Source organism: Impatiens glandulifera, chromosome 1 (genome assembly GCF_907164915.1).
Source record: "Impatiens glandulifera chromosome 1, dImpGla2.1, whole genome shotgun sequence".
Classification (NCBI taxonomy): Eukaryota; Viridiplantae; Streptophyta; class Magnoliopsida; order Ericales; family Balsaminaceae; genus Impatiens; species Impatiens glandulifera.
In genome coordinates this window covers 110950248-110962331 of record NC_061862.1, presented here as the reverse complement: position 1 = coordinate 110962331, position 12084 = coordinate 110950248, and the positions used below count along the sequence as shown (strand labels likewise).

The following is a 12084-nucleotide window of genomic DNA, read 5'->3' as shown; positions in this document are numbered from 1 at the left end:
TGCTAAATGGGCGACCTATATATGTATCCGAAATGAAGTTGTTAATATGAATAAGAAGAGTTAGGATATATAGTTTGTAATTTACTCACTCGATGCTTGAAATATGCGGCAAACGTTTCTCCACGTAATTTAAAAAAAAGGTGAAAAGTCAACAAAAACATAATTATTTAAAACATATTAAACCAAACAAACATAATAACAATAATTCATAAATATTAAAACATAACTGTCATAAACCCATAATAAATCCATAATAAATCTGGAAATTAATTATTAGATGGGGTGGAAGGAGGGGTGGTTGATTCAGTCGACTCCTCAACAAGACAAGTTCCTGTTCAAGATTCTCTAATCTCTAAGACATTTCGGCCCGGTCCGCTTTGATTTCATTGAGCAAACGACCTCTTTCGGCATCCCTTAATCGGATTTGTTCCATTTCCAGCGTTATCTTTCTGACATCTTCCTCACGTGCCGCAATTTCTGATTGTGTTATCAGATTCTGGTAACACGGATGCAGTTTCTCCGGTGTACGCCGAAGTCTCTTCCATGTCGAATCACCCATATCCTAAATGCATTTCAGATATATGTATATATATATATATATTAATCAAACAAAATAACGTAAACTAACATAAATCTAGATCTATATATAATATATATATATATAAACTTAAGAAATCTAAATCTTACAATAAACAAAACAAAAAAAAACAAATCAAACAAATTACCTGAAGAGAGGAGAAGAACCCGCGGCTTGGAGGAGGCAGGCGGCGGCGGCGGCGGCGGAAGAGAGAGAAAGGAGAGATGAGCGGAATGAAAAAGAGAAGGGTTAGGGTTTGTATTTATAGAGGTTGAGGCCGAAGGTTTTCATAAAACTTTTGGTTTTGATATTAGTCAAAACCGAGGGTTTATTAAAAAAGCTTCGGAAAAACCAATTTCAAAAATTTGAATTTTTTTTTAATGAGCAAAACCGAAGGTTCTTTGTAAAACTTTCAGAAATGAAATTTTCAAAAAAGGCAAAACCGAATGTTCTTTGAATAACCTTCGCAATTAAAAAACCAAGGGATTTCAAAACCGAAGGTTTTTCCTAAAACCTTCGCAAATAACCCACTCCCAACACTTAGAATTTTTTTGGGTTTTTTGGGAAGGTAAAAACCGAAAGTTCTTTGTAGAACTTTCGATAATAATTAATAAACCCGAAGGGTTTACACCCCACTCGGAATCTATTTTTAATCCCGAAGGATTTGTTCCTCTCGGGAGTATTTAGGAGAGGTTTACAAAACCTTCGGGAAAAACCGTCGGTAAAGGTCCTTTTTTTACCAGTGATAAGACTTTTAAGAATTTTGATGTTTCTATTTTTATTGGTTTATGTTAAATCTATATCGTCCACCAAATAATAAATAGAATAAAAATCCGTCTCTTTTCGAGCCAAATTTTGCTTAAGATAAAAAAAATTCACTCCAAGAATGCTTCTTTAAGTTATCTTCTCAAAGCTAATTTAGCATGAACCCAAAATGTAATTCAAGGTAATTGTTGTAGTTGACCTATCCTTAAGCCAAATACATCAACTTAACAAACTTGTGTATTAGGATTAGTGGACATAATTTTAGACTCATTATTATACATTTTAAATTTTATTGAAGATGTTTATCAAATTTTGATCCCATGTCTAATCCCCTTAATTAGGTCTTCCTTTTCCAAAAATAAGAAAGGGCCTCCATCACAGACAAAAGAGGTAAGGGGATAATGAATTACATGCCTCAACCCTCTTGAGCTATCAAAAAATCTAGAAAATTGAATGTTCAGATACATTTTCTTGCCAATTCTTAAAATTGACCTACCAAATCACAAAGAAGTGGTTTTCTGATTTAATTAAATCAATTTAAACAATCTAAATTTTTTATTTGTGAAAACTAGATCGATTGAACAACTTTATCGTGGCGTTGTTTAAAAGGAAAACCTGTTTTCCAGTCTAGCTAAACACTTTCATACCAAACATATCAGAATTCGTAATTAAAAATTCATTAAAATATCTTAACTAGATTCGGTTAAAAATTCCAAAAAAAATATTTCCAAATATAATAACTTTTCAACACAACACCCCCACTAGGGTATAACAATTATTCATTCATTTCAACATTTACCACAATATTCAACTTATAATGTATCATTGCGAAAGTATTAGATTACAAGTTGCCATACTAACAAAGACTTACCAATGTGGTGTATCTCATTGGAGACCAGCCCGTCTCTCCCATCCAAGATCTTCAGAGAATTCAGTCAAAGCTGCTCGTGGGTCTCCATTCGATATGGACAAGTAATATTGAGCAGTTCCATCGTCAACTTGCATGCTTCTCTTCAAGGAATCGATTATTCTTTTTCTGCCTTGCTCTGAGGTCACTCTACTCGATGGGTAGTTGTTTCCAAGCTTTATATCGGGTGAAGAACCGTCCAAATAGAGAACCGCAACTTCTCTTTTAGCATAACCGTCAAGTTCTATATAACAAGTATTGTCAATCAAGAGCTCGGGTTTGCTAACTGGTATTAGTACCCTCATCCTTGAGTATATCCCGTGTTCACTCATCATGTTGTTTAACCGTTTTATATCCACAACCTACATGTGAGGATGAAAGACGGTTAATTCCCATGTTAAATCTGGGTTTGGACGAGAAATATCATATAAATTTCTTTGGAACATGTTTTTTCTATTTTTTTTGTGACCCAGTTTTATTCCCGGGGTAACTAGCATGACCCCCTTTAAATCAGCATTCTTAGGGGGAACAGTTTTTTTGTTGCAAGTATCACTTTCGGATGTTGATTTAGATGACATAATATTCCGAAACATAACTTGATAATAAATTTATAGATGTTTTCTTGTTCAAACCAAATCCAGCTAAGAAAAGTTTTTCCAAATGAGCCATTATAAACATATCATGGTACAATTATTCAGAAACTAGATGTTGCATCCAGTTTTCTATGACATTTATTTTATACAATCATCCATTTCACAATACATCAACCCTTTTCATTGAATACTTAATAAGAGAAAGGATATTTCATTAGATAAAAAGGTCAAATTTAACTTGCCAAGAAGGTTAAAATCACCCACTGTATTTTCAAAATACTCACTTAATCTTACCGACTCTTCATTAACCATGTTAAAATTGTCTGGTTCTCCGCCAATGTAGATATTTTTTATGACTGAAGTTTCACTATTTAGGAAATACAATTTTTTGTTTAAGAACAGTCATAAAAAAATATTTGAAATGTAAAGATTGGGTTGGAAAAAGTAATGTTGGAATTTTATAAAATAAAATAAAAAAGTTGAAGTAGAATACTGAATATAACATCATTAAGGTGAAGTTGGCAAAAGGATTCTTTTTGGCAAATTTGAGGAGTGATTTAAGACATTTGAAACTACAATTTGAGATTTGAGCTTTCCTGCTAAGTTCCAAGTGGTTTGAGCATTTTTTCCTTTTCATGGGTGGGTTGGACTCATACAAAAAAAAAATGTCATCAAACTTCATACTTCCATTCATAATGTTTGAAGATGGCTTATTTGTTTGAGTTTTTCTCTTCGTTTTTTCTTTTCTCTTCAAAGTATTTTCTTAGTGAAATTTAATGTTCAGCATGAATTCACAATAGCTATTTCCCACCAATTTATCTCGCATTGAAACTTAAACCTTGATTCTTTTTCCACATTCCTCACTCCCAACTACTTCCTTTGGAATAAACTAAGTTTGATGATTCCACATTATAACTTAAATAAAATAGCAAAAGTTGGACACAAACTAATGTGCTTGCAAAGTAAACAACACTAATTAAGAAAAATGTATGATCATTTGTAAAATTAACTTTTGATGGAGATATGAAAACATAAAGTGAAGCACTTACACAAGATAAGCTCAAAGCTCAATGCTTTCTTCACTGCTAGCACATTAAGAGCAATCAGAATAATTCAACCATAGTATGTTGTTTGATTAACTGTGTTTGATCAAAGGTTTGGTTGGGTGAAAACAATCAAACTGAGAAAGGAATGAAGGATGACTCTTATTGTCTTTTGTTATGGGAGTGAAAGAAATAAGAGACTGTTATGTCAATTTAGCTGTAATGTCATCATACATAAATCACTAAATATGCAGTCATTGATCATGCCAAAGTTAAATGAAGATTTTTAGATCAATAGATTGATGGGATGAAAATCATAAAACTCAGAAAGAATCGAAAAATGGTATCGATTGTTCTATATCTATCAATAAAGGATGATTTTGAGTTTTGTTTGAATCAACAGAAAATGAGATGAGAGAATACCTGTACAGAATACCTAACGGCAAGGCTAGTAACGGAATCGCCGCGAACCAAGCGGTGCGAAATCGCGAATCGACCAATACTATTGTCTCTCCAGAAGCTTCCTGAGATCGGATTCCCCACCACATCTTTCAGTTTCCATGGCGCCTTGAAGGCGCTCTTCTGCAACTCGCGGTCAGACGCTACCGAATTCCACAAACTGCAAACGCAGGCCGATCGAGCCAAGTCGATCAGAGGTAGTTTTTCGAAGATGGTTCGCAGGATGTCCCTACATACTAAGGCAGAGGAATTGGAATTCATGGGCGAAATAACGGTGAATACGCCTTCGTCTCCAGCAGAAAACGGGGAACGACTCCCGGTACGATCGGGAAGAAGGAACTGAAACTGAATTTGCGATTGGAGTGGATGGATGATAATATCCTCTTCCTCACCAGTCACCACAGAAACCCAATAGAGAGAGTTTTTAGTGGCTGTAATTAGCTGTGTACTAATCTATGGGCCAGCTGACCATTTAAATTATGAAAGTTATGTTTAGAATATTAAAATTATATTATTTTTGAAAAATGATAAAAATGAGTAATAAAGAATTTATGTTTAGAATTATGAAAATATTGAAAAAAATAAAAGAAAGAACAGAAAATAAAATATGATTCTGCCCTAACATAAGCATAGTTTATTGAAAAGTTATGAGAAAAAAGATATATCTTCGAGGGTGCTTTTAAAATTGACATTACAAATTTTTTTGACTCGATAAGATGATAATACATTCATGAAATTCTTTATGTTGTCGGTTTCCTTAACATTTTTATCGAGTGTTTAATGCAGTGTGTTTCGACCCGTCATTTCGTTGTCAGCGTGAATGACATAGATATTGGTTTTTTTAAGAGTGAAAAGGGGTAAGGCAAGGAGATCCTCTCTCACCTTACCTTTTCGTTCTTATTATGGATATCCTGAAGTACATCTTTAAAATGCTCTTAAGAACCATAAATTCAAATTGCACCCCTACAGAAAAGAACAAGCAATAACACACATTTGTTTCGCTGATGATCTGTTCTTAGTGGCTCACGCAAATGTTGAATCTGTTAATACAATCAAAGAAGCACTGAAAATGTTTTTTAGTATTACGGGTTTATTCATTAATGAAGAAAAAAGTCAAACTTTCTATGGAGGAGGAGTGAAAGATGATTTGAAGCAGGATATATTTAATATTATAGGGATAAAAGAAAGAACGCTTCTAGTCAAATATTGTTAGATAAACTTGATCGGTCAATAAGAACTTAACAAAACAAACTTATTGTGCAGAAACGGTCAAGAACTCCAACCGGTCAAGAAATCAAGCCGGCTAGAAGAAGCAAAGACATATCTAAAACCTAAAGCTATCCGGCTGAACTGAACAACCTGTAAACTTAATCAGTTGAAGAGAAGCATACAATCCAAATCCAACGAAAAGATTATTTAGAGAAAGAAGTCAAGGATATCAAATTGAGAACAGTTTACAAATTGGTGCAAACAAATACTTTGAGTATATGCAGAAGATTACATCAAAGGATCAGACTGTGACATTGCCATATTTATACAACTCTGATGATATGCTGCAGGCTGCAGAAGATTGCCTGAAGAAAAGTTACTATTTTAGTATAAGTCAAAGGAGCAACTTCCCAAGTACAGGCAACTGTCCAACCGACAGTTGCTATAATCAAGCAAAGATAAATGAAGCATGTCTAATTCATGTCTTGAAAACCAAAAACGCATTTAATGCTATGCTGATCTTCTGCTCAACCAATCAGATTCAAGGATTGCCCTGAAGGTATCCGTTGAAGAAATGTGACCGTTGACACATTTCACCTATAAAAGAAGAAACTGAGGAAGCAAGAAGCAAGATAGACACACAGAGCGAGCAAGTTACGAATTTACAAAGTGATCAAAAGCCCTTATCTCTCTAAAAGATTAAAAGCTTAAGTGTGTATTTGTGAAGTGTATTACAATTCCTGTGAGAGTTGTAAGAGTGATTATCGAGCAGTAAATAAGACTCGATCGTGTATTGTGTGTGAGTATTCCTTAGTGAATATCTTTCTCGTTGTTTGAGAAGAAGGGGTGACGTAGGAGTTTTATCTCGAACATCCATAAAAAGCTGTGTCTCGTGCTTTATTTCCTGTCGGCTCCATATCCGAACCGAATCATATCATTCTAACCGCCTCACTAATCTTCAAACCGATATTCTCAAAATCTCATCTCTATCCATCCTGTGTGTGTTGTTGCTTCAATCTGAAACAAACCACTTCCGCACTTGAACTCGGTTCAAGGGTTTGTGACAACTTGTATAGTATTGAAACCGGTGTTAATTCTTAACCGGATTAGCGCCAACTGTTGAGTGTTGTCAGAGATTATCATTTAGTTGGACCCCGGTCCACTATCGGCGATCTAGATCCTAACAATTGGTATCAGAGCAATCATGTTTCAATACTCAAGCAACACGGAGCAAACAAGCATGACTTTCAGCGAGAAGCCTCCAATGCTCGAAGGAGACGATTTCGCTAACTGGAAAATATGCATGCATCTGCACCTAGTTACTATGGATGATGAGATGACATTCATTCTGTCTGATGGACCGATAAATATTGAGAAAGATAGAAAGGAATGGACAACTGATGATAAAAGGAGAAACAATCTGGATAATCACTGCAGAAGCCACATCTTCAAATCTCTAGACAAAAACACTTTCAGTAAGGTCTGAGAATGCAAAACTGCAAAGGAGGCATGGAAAACGGTGATTCAACTTCATGAGAGAAATGAAAGAACCAAGGAAAACAAGATAATGGTGGCTATCCAGAAGTTTGAAAACATCAAAATGAAGCTAGGTGAAACCATGAAGGAGTTCAGTGATCGATTCACAAATGTGGTTAATGAGCTGTCAGTTCTCGGAAAGAAATATGATAACAAAGAAACAATCATCAAATCTCTGAGATCTCTCCCTAGTGCATGGGATATAAAGACGATGGTGATGAGAGAATCAAACTGCCTAGACAAGATGAAGCTACACGATGTATTTGAGGATTTAAAAGCATATGAGTTTGAAATGAGATCCAGAATCGAAAATGAAGTATCAACGTCAACCGCTACTAAGGCACTAGTCACATCCATAGAACCATCGACTGCTGTACCGAGTAAATCCACAGAACAATTCTCTGAGGATGCAATAGAAATGCTTGCAAAGAAGTTTGGCAGATTCATGAAGAAAAGTCAACCGACAAACAACTACAACTATAACTACGGTGATAAATCTAATGTTAGGTGTTATAATTGTGATGGTTCGGGACATTACAGGTGGGAATACAGAAAGCCAAGATGGGATGACTGGAAACCGGATGATCAGAACCAAAGAAACAACTACCCACAAACCGGTGAAGGAAAGGAAATTCAGAAAGCAATGATAGCCGATTATGGAGGAAGTCTATGGGCTCACAGTGACAGCGATGATGAAATCTCTCGCCTCATGGAAAATGAAGAACATATATTTGATTTTTCTTGTAAAGAATTCACTAAAGATGACTTAGTTACTGCACTAAATGCCATGGTAGTAGAGTATAAACATCTATCAACTATAATACCAACCCGACTTAACTTTGGAACCGACCCTATAGCACCAGCCTGACCCAACATTGAAACCGATAGCGTTCAATCCGATGAGATCATAGAAATCGAGGCAACACTTGAACTATCCTCTGAGAATGAACAACTCAAGGAGTCAGTTCAAGAGTTGACCGAAGAAGATGAACGAACTAAGTATTTAATGGCAGCATGGAAGAGATCTAGTGAAGCAGTCAATAAAATGGCGAGCTATCGAAGATCCAATAAGTGTAAATTTGGTCTCGGTTATGATAGTAAAACACGCACCCAACACAAATCCTCCAACAAATTGAATCTCACCAAAGACAAGCTTCCATTCATAAGTTTTGTCAAGAGCTCTTCAACCAACACTAAATCATCTCATGATTCAAAACTAGCTAAGGAAATGACATATGTAGGTCCAACTGACATAGCCAAATGGTTTCGTCCTAAGAGAAGAAAAACTACTCAACTAAATAATAGGTACCCATACTGTACCGACCAAATCTCACCTCAACATCATAAGGTAACAATAAGTAGACAAAAACACACCAAACCTAGCGCATGTAGAACCATCAAAATCATCTCTGGGAAAATTATGCGAATAATCAAAGTATGGATACCCAAGGGACTAATCAACCATGGACCTAAGTAAATGTGGGTACCAAATAGTTGTAAATATGTGTATTTTACAGGTTATGAAGAAACGGCTAGGAAACTTTGAGTGGTATCTGGACAGCGGTTGCTCTAGACATATGACTGGAAATAGCAATCTTCTGACCGACATCAAAGTAGAAGTCGGTTCAATGATAATTTTTGGTGACAACTCAAGAGGTAGAACTGTGGGCAAGGGTAAGATTGTCCATGGTAATTTAACGATTAACAATGTACTTCTTGTTGAAAATTTACATTTTAATTTGCTAAGCATTAGTCAAATGTGTGACGCTGGATATATACTGTAGAATTTCATAGACATGCATGCTTAGTTAAAGACTCTCAGGGTAGCACATTACTAACCGAAAATAGGCTAGGAAATATCTACAAGGTAGACTGGAAGAATGAAATTGAATATTCTGTTTGTATGGTAGCTAGAAATGATCAAACCTGGCTGTGCCATAAAATATTAAACCATCTAAACTTCAAAACTATAAACTATATTCGTACTAAAAAGTTAGTTGAAGGAATTCCTGACATAAGATTTAATAAAGAGAAAGTGTGTTCAGCATGTCAAATGGGTAAACAGATTAAATCAAGCTTTAAGAGCAAAGGAAATATTCAGTCTAGCCGATGTCTGGATCTATTTGGACCGATTAGGGTCACCAGCTTATGCGGTATGCATTACACTATGGTTGTTATTGATGATTACTCTAGATATACATGGGTCATATTTCTGGCATCCAAAAGTGACACCGCATCTAATTTGATCACACTGCTTAAACGTTTACAAAATGAAAAATCAACACGTATAAATACCATTAGAAGTGATAGAGGAACTGAATTTACAAACAGTACTTTAAATGCATTTCTTGAGGAATCCGGCATTAGACACGAGTTGTCCAGTGCTAGAGCTCCTCAACAGAACGGCCTGGCTGAGAGAAGAAACCGAACTCTCAAGAAAGCCGCGAGGTCTATGATAGCCGATTCGGGTATTGCTAAAAAATTTTGGGCCGAAACTATCAGTACTGCGTGTTATACACAAAAACCGGTCTATGATTAACAAGCATCGCAATAAAACACCATACGAAGTATACTTTGATAGAGTTCCTAACATTCGGTACCTTAGGATTTTCGGTTGTAAATGCTACATTCATATAAATGGCAAAAATTACTTAAATGCTTTTGATGCAAAATCTGATGTTGGGATGATGTTAGGATACTCAGCAGTTAGTAAGGCATATAGAGTATATAATACTAGAACTTCAACCGTGGAAGAATCTCTTCATGTTGTATTCGATGAATCAGTTGAAAGTAACACTTCATCATCCTTTGATCTATACAACAGATTGGAAAATCAAAATATCCATTCTTATAGTGAAGATGAAATTCCAGTTTTCAGACGGTTTGTCCATGACCAAATGGGTATTGTTGAAACCCAACCGGATCAAGCTGCCAAACAGCAGGAAGCTGACACCTTAGTTTCAACTGAGGAAATCGGTCGGTCTGACATTATTGTTCAGCCTACTGATATGTCTAGCCTTGATCGAATAACCGGTAATTTGGTAGACATCTCTAAATCGGATTTCAAAAGGAACATAAATCATCCTCCTGAGCTTATTATAGGTAACCCTTCACTACCCATCTAAACTAGGCAACAATTACTGGAAGAATATGAAAACTCCGCTTTCATATCCCAGATTGAGCCGAAAAGGTGGATGAAGCATTGTTGGATCCGGATTGGATCTTAGCAATGCAAAAAGAGTTAAACTAGTTTGAGAGCAATAAAGTCTGGTACTTAGTTCCTAAACCGAAAGATCAACCGGTTATCGGAACAAGATGGATATTCAGAAATAAGCTCTATAAAAACGGTTTGGTTACGAGGAACAAAGCTAGATTAGTGGAAAAAGGATACAAACAGGAAGAAGGCATTGATTTTGAAGAATCATTTGCTCCTATAGCTAGAATTGAAGCCATTAGAATCTTTCTAGCATTTGCTGCTTTTAAAAATTTTAAGGTGTTTCAAATGGATGTTAAAAGTGCATTCTTAAATGGTGAATTACGTGAAGAAGTATACGTTGAACAACCACCCAGTTTTAAAAATGCTGACCTGATCAGTCATGTGTATCGACTAAACAAAGCTCTTTACGGCTTAAAACAAGCTCCTAGAGCTTAGTATGATACTTTAACAAACTTTCTGACCAATCATGACTTCACTATAGGTTTAGTACATAAAACTCTATTCAAATTCGAGAAGAAAGAATATATTTTACTTGTCCAAATATATGTAGATGACATTATTTTCGGTTCAACTGATCCTAAGCTATGCGATAAATTCTCAAAACTAATGACTAACAAGTTTGAAATGAGTATGATGGGAGAATTAAACTTCTTCCTAGGTCTTCAGGTTCGACAAATCGAAGGAGGAACATTCATTAACCAGTCTAAATACACAAGGGAATGACTAAAGAAATTTGGGATGGAAACATGTTCTCCTGCCTCCACTCCAATGAGTTCATCAATCAAGCTGGATAAAGATGATGACGGTCAGGGAGTAGACCTGACAGCCTATCGTGGAATTATCGGTTCACTTCTCTACCTGACAGCAAGTCGACCGAACATATTATTTGTGGTCGGAGTGTGTGGAAGATTCTAGGCTAATCCCAAACAATCTCACTACACAGCCGCCAAACGAATTTTGAAGTAACTAAAGGGAACCCCGGAAGTCGGACTGTGGTATCCAAAGGACTTCAGTTTTAATCTAACAAGCTATTCTGATGCAGATTATACAGGATGTAAAGTTGATAGAAAAAGTACTAGTGGAACATGTCAATTTTTAGGAGATTGGCTTGTTTCATGGTACAGTAAGAAGCAAACGTCGGTTGCCACATCAACCGCAGAATCTGAATACCTGGCAACCGGAAGTTGTTGTGCTCAACTTCTATGGATCCAACAGCAACTGAGAGATTTCGGTGTCACCGCCGAAGAGTCTCCAATATTCTGTGACAACACAAGTGTCATAGCAATTACATATAATCTGGTCCTACACTCAAGAACTAAACATATTGATATAATGCATCATTTCATCCGGGAACATGTCTAGCAGAAGCACATCCGGTTAGAATATGTATCAACCGACCAACAAGTAGCCGACATTTTCACAAAGCCTCTGCAGGAAGCTAAGTTTTCTTTCTTCAAAAATATTCTTGGTCTTACCGATGTGAATCAACTTATTTCTTAAAACCTTTAACCGAACTTACTCAAATGTTCTTCTTTTAAAAAAAATAAAAAAATAAAATAAAAAAAAATCGGTTCAAACAGACAAAACCAGCAGTTCTTCCTAAAATGTCGGAAAATGAAATTACCATTGCACCTAATGAAAAACCGCATTGCCTATCAGTTATAGTCAACCGACCAGTTATTTAATACTTAACCAAGTAACTGCATCGGGACTAATAACTAAAACCAACCGGTTTGGATATACTTTACTTTGGAATATTTGGTTTCCCAACAAAAGGG

General features: G+C 35.9%; 1 protein-coding gene across 1 annotated transcript; it reads right to left on the bottom strand.

The window, feature by feature from the left end:
• Window positions 1-2048: 2048 nt before the first annotated feature.
• LOC124940385 (F-box protein At1g55000) lies at window positions 2049-7536 on the bottom strand. Its single transcript, XM_047480902.1, has 3 exons — window positions 7414-7536; window positions 4309-4797; window positions 2049-2611 (listed from the first exon to the last, which is right to left on the bottom strand). Exons 1-3 carry the CDS (start codon window positions 7534-7536, stop codon window positions 2228-2230), a joined length of 996 nt encoding a protein of 331 aa, XP_047336858.1. The 3' UTR covers window positions 2049-2227.
• Between the last annotated feature and the right edge of the window lie 4548 nt (window positions 7537-12084).

Excerpts from the sequence above, each read along its gene's own strand:
- LOC124940385 (XM_047480902.1), bottom strand. The coding sequence starts at position 7,536 with ATGAATCTGCCAAACTTCTTTGCAAGCATTTCTATTGCATCCTCAGAG. Across the intron at positions 4,798-7,413 it reads GTGCCTTAGTAGCGGTTGAC|ATTAGTACACAGCTAATTAC; the intron begins GTTGATACTTCA and ends GCTGGCCCATAG. Across the intron at positions 2,612-4,308 it reads CCGTTAGGTATTCTGTACAG|GTTGTGGATATAAAACGGTT; the intron begins GTATTCTCTCAT and ends CCTCACATGTAG.